The 4,750-nt window shown below is 36.7% G+C and overlaps 1 protein-coding gene across 2 annotated transcripts in view; it reads left to right on the top strand.

The window, feature by feature from the left end:
- Window positions 1–4,246, top strand: part of GABRA1 (gamma-aminobutyric acid type A receptor alpha1 subunit) — a 63,799-nt gene extending 59,553 nt beyond the window's left edge. For both annotated transcript variants that reach the window (XM_006766323.2, XM_006766324.2), the window contains exon 10: window positions 1,385–4,246. In XM_006766323.2, the coding sequence (XP_006766386.1) occupies window positions 1,385–1,696 (312 nt within the window). In that variant the 3' untranslated portion in view covers window positions 1,697–4,246. The remainder of the gene's footprint in view (window positions 1–1,384) is intronic.
- Window positions 4,247–4,750: the final 504 nt, after the last annotated feature.

Below are 4,750 nucleotides of genomic sequence, written 5' to 3' on the forward strand. Positions count from 1 at the left end.
TAGTATTCCATCGTGTAGATGTACCACAGTTTTCTAATCCATTCATCTACTGATGGGCAATTAGGCTGTTTCCAGATCTTAGCTATGGTGAATTGTGCTGCTATGAACATAGGGGTGCATATATCCTTTCTCATTGGTGTTTCTGGTTTCTTGGGATATATTCCATTCTTTCTTTCACAGTAGGTCTTCAAAATACGATGTGATTTTATACTCTCAGCATGTATCTAATCAGACTAGCTACATTTTATTGCTCAGTAGCCACATGTGGCTATTGGCAATTGTATTGGGCCACACAGCTATAATCAACGATCGACTCAATTTTTTGGCAATGTCTACATGACAGAAACCCTAAGAAATGCTGCAGTTGTCAATTGTTGCATAGACGTCAGTGATGAGCAACTAACATTGAAGAAAAATTGAATTCTGGATATTTTCAATAATTCTGCTTTATCATTTGCCCACCTGAAGCCTGGGGAGAAGGAGCAAGAAATACTAACTGGCTCAGCAACTTATTCCTGCAAAACAAACATCCTGGCAATGGCAAGGCACAGGTCCTAAAATAACAACCAAGCATTTGGGGCTGAGAACAGCCCGGGGGTAATCCCATTGGTCTAACCTGGGCTCCCTCACAGGGTTGCAGTTAACTGCAGGCTCCACCAGGGCGAGAAGACCCACAGTGGCCTCTCTCACAGGTCTGGGGCCTGATGCTGGCTGTGTCTCTCAGCTGGTCTCTGTCACTCAGTAGTCTGGTCCAGGCTTCTTCATGCGGCAGTGGCACGTTTATAGAAGGTCAAGGCTGAGGTTGCAGAGCCTCTGGAAGTTAGGCTCCTACATTGCAACGGCATCACTCTGTCCAAAGTCACAAGTCCATTCTAGACTCAATGGGTGGGGAAACAGAGCACGGCTCTTGATAGGAAAGTGGGGAAAATATTGTGTCAGCATTTTTCCAGCTTTACCAAGATATAATTGACACATGTCATTGGCTAAGTTTAAGGTGTACAGTGGGATTGCTTTGATACATATACATATTGTGAATTGATTACCACCGTAGCATTAGTTATCATCTCCACTCATTGTGTAGTTACCATTGCTTTCTGTAGTAAAAGCATTTAACATCTATTCTCTTAGCAACATTCAAATATATGATACAGTCTTATAAGCTATAATCACCATGCTGCACATTATATCTCCCAAATTGTCAATCTTATGACTGGATACGGGTATCTGCAATTTTAATTTACTTCAAAAATACAGTCATAAATTACAGTTCTTAGATTTTTAAATAAAGCGCAGATTTAGGTTCCAAAGTGTAGGTCACTTTTAGTCAGCAACTTATAAACATGCTTATCTCACATTTTACCTGTTTTTACTCTTTCTTTTATAGCCAAAGAAAGTGAAGGATCCTCTTATGAAGAAAAACAACACTTACGCTCCAACAGCAACCAGCTACACCCCTAACATGGCCAGGGGTGACCCTGGCTTAGCCACCATTGCTAAGAGCGCGACCATAGAACCAAAAGAAGTCAAACCAGAAGTCAAACCTCCAGAACCCAAGAAAACCTTTAACAGTGTCAGCAAAATTGACCGCCTGTCAAGAATAGCCTTCCCGCTGCTATTTGGAATCTTCAACTTGGTTTACTGGGCTACCTATTTAAACAGAGAGCCTCAGCTCAAAGCCCCCACCCCGCATAAGTAGGTCCTTTTATTCACATCCTGCTGTTCAGTCCTCTGCAACGGAAATTGCTTTCTGTTCTCAACGCGGTAATTCCCATCTGCTTTATTGCCTCTGTCTTAAAGAATTTGAGGGTTCCCTTATTTCCATAATTCCTACAAGAACACATCCCTGTCCAGCAGTGCAGAGCAGAGCAGAGAATACAGCTGAGAGACAGGATTCTGAGAGTGAGAACGAGAGAGCAAAAACAATCACAATGGAAGGAGACAGAATGAAAAGGAGAGGGAAGAAGGGGGACACAGTTCCCAAGATAGGAGTAAAGTAGAAGAAAAATAAAACAACTATAACTCTAGATAATTTGTAGATATATATTTCCAAATATTCTAAACAAAGAAGATACTATATATGTCAAAAATATTTTTATGTGAAGGTGTTTAAAAGAAAAGAAAATTATAAATGTTTAATGAAGAAAATTTTCAAAGAATCTATATCTTTATTGCACAAACTATGGTATGCTTACATTTTTGTTTTGTTTTTTAAACCGATGGATAACTTCAATATTTTTGTTTCCAAAGATAAATTACCCCATTCTTTCTCCTGTTATAAATGCCTAACATGCTATTTTGTTGCTAAGTGCTATTTTAAAATTCATAGAGGAGCAGTTCCTCCTTGTAGAGCACATTTTGTCCAAAGGAGAGAAATGTTCTACACAGGCTATTTTCACTATCATCTCCACTTTTATCTCTGGACTTGATGAAGAATCATTTTAACAAAAACATTAATACTCAATAACAGCCCCAAAATTTGAAAATTAAATAAAATAATTAAAAAATATTCCCTTTCTCATCATGCCTCTTTACAGATAGCACATGTGTTCCATAAATCACTTCATTCCCTTTATAAAGATGTTTTAGAGGGGCAAAAATATTTTGCAAGCTCTAGAATTGTTGAATGTATTTTATATACCATACATTAAAAGCTTTAGATTGAAATTTATGATTAGTGAACAAAAATAGAATATATAAATTATCTATGTACATATACAGCATGAGATTGTACATTTTTTACTTTTTTTTAAAGGTTGTGTTCTTAAAATAGTGTGTAAGACTCACCGCTCTTAGCTGTTAGAATGTTGTTAAGTGCTATGGAAATACCTTTAGAGCCTGCATTTAAGATTAGAACAGCTTGCAGGAATCAGGTGGAACTTCAAATATATGGGCATAAAGTTCATTTACGTAGAGAAAGCTTATAATTGCAAACTGCTGTCTGGCGTACAGTAGTAAATCAGTTGCTATCTGCTCCAGTACTGCCACAGTTCCCTAAATTACACTCTTGTAATATAGAAACGAAATGGAAAAGCATTAGTGAGAGCGAGAAAATCAACTGTATATTACCGCTATCTTTGCTGATATCAACTATTTCGATGTGCTGTACCATATGTAGCACCAACTATAAAAATTCATGAAAGAATGTACAGGAAATAGCTTTTATTGAGTAATGTTATTTCATTTATACTGTAGCAATATATTTGTAGGTATACTATGTAAGGGCTTTAACGACAAGAGGTCCATTAATACTCCCTATGAAAGTTCTAGGCGGTTTCATTACTGCCCAGATGTTTTAGAGATAAATATTTATGCAGAAGGTATTTTTGAAGTCTCCTTTTTGTCCGATAGGGTTTCAGATATATTTAAAATTAGCATCCAGAATCCACAGTTCATGGTCTAAGCAACACATTTAGGGTACCACAACATAAGCCTGTCAGCTTAATTGCCAAATGAGACAGTAGGGTCCATACCCAGGGTTGGAGCTATGTCTTTCTCAAAAAGCTGCTATCCAATGATGTAGGAAAATACACTATGTTTTCCTAAACAAACTCTGGTTTTCTTTTTAAATGTGCTTTATTGTTTGATTTGGTCCTGCCGAAATTCCATGAGCTAGGCCAATAAAGGCTGAAGCAAGGGTGTTCATCCTCTGGTATCGTGTGTAGATATCATGTATAGAAAATAAAGTAAAATATGGCTCTAACTTCTATGTTACTGTTTATCTTGTTATTTTTCTGTGTCAATCTAATGTGTTTATTAAGAGTATTTTATCTTCCAGACTCGTCATGACTAACGTTTGGTCTGTAGTTTGCTCATTAGATGTGAATATTTCTTATTAGTCAGCTTCCTGCTATGCAATGATGGCATTTCTCTCATTTCTTAGTTTGTTAGTATATGTGGATAATATTCTATTGTATTAATTGATTACATAATTTATGGAAGACAAATAATTCTATGTAGTTTTTCTACAGTGCTTTGCTAAACCATGTAATACTAGGTAAGTCTTCCTTGAATATAAAGTTACGCTCTTAAAGAGGACAGTTCCTGTTTATTACCAGGAATATTTTTAAAGATGACACTGAATGTTTATTGCACATTAGTGCAGTGAAGTGGCAATAAAACCTAAGATGAATTGAGGTTGTTTATTGCAGATGCATGTATTGCTTTACAGCGTTTAGCAAAAGCTCTTAATTTTATGTCATACTGTATTCTATTATAATAATAAAGCTAACATTATTAAATAACAAGATGGAATGCCTGACTGTCTTTTCATATTATCAAAAGGACATGCTGTTTCTTATTTTAAGACATTTTCAGGTAGGAGTACCTAAAAGTGCCAAGTGTTAGCAGGGTTCTAGGCTATATAGAGAAGGTTTTTAAAGATGTATCAGTAGTATAATCCCAAACTATCATTTAAAAAATACATAATTTTATCAAAGCCAGAGAGGAAGGAAGAGGGGAAGAGAGACAGAACCATCAATGATGAGAGAGAATCATTGATTGGCTGTCTCCTGCACATCCCCCACTGGGGATTGAGCCCGCAACCCTAGCATTTGCCCTGATCTGGAATACAACCGTGACCTCTTCATTCATAGGTACACACCCAACCACTGAGCCATACCGGCAGAGCTACCTATCATTTTTAATGAATCACTTTAAAAAAGAAAAATTATTAAACACTTGGTATCTGGTGTTACTAGTAGCACTTCAACTCAAATTTTATAAAGCATACTGATTAGCTATGTAGTTTTTC

Source organism: Myotis davidii, unplaced genomic scaffold (genome assembly GCF_000327345.1).
Source record: "Myotis davidii unplaced genomic scaffold, ASM32734v1 scaffold18, whole genome shotgun sequence".
NCBI lineage: Eukaryota > Metazoa > Chordata > Mammalia > Chiroptera > Vespertilionidae > Myotis > Myotis davidii.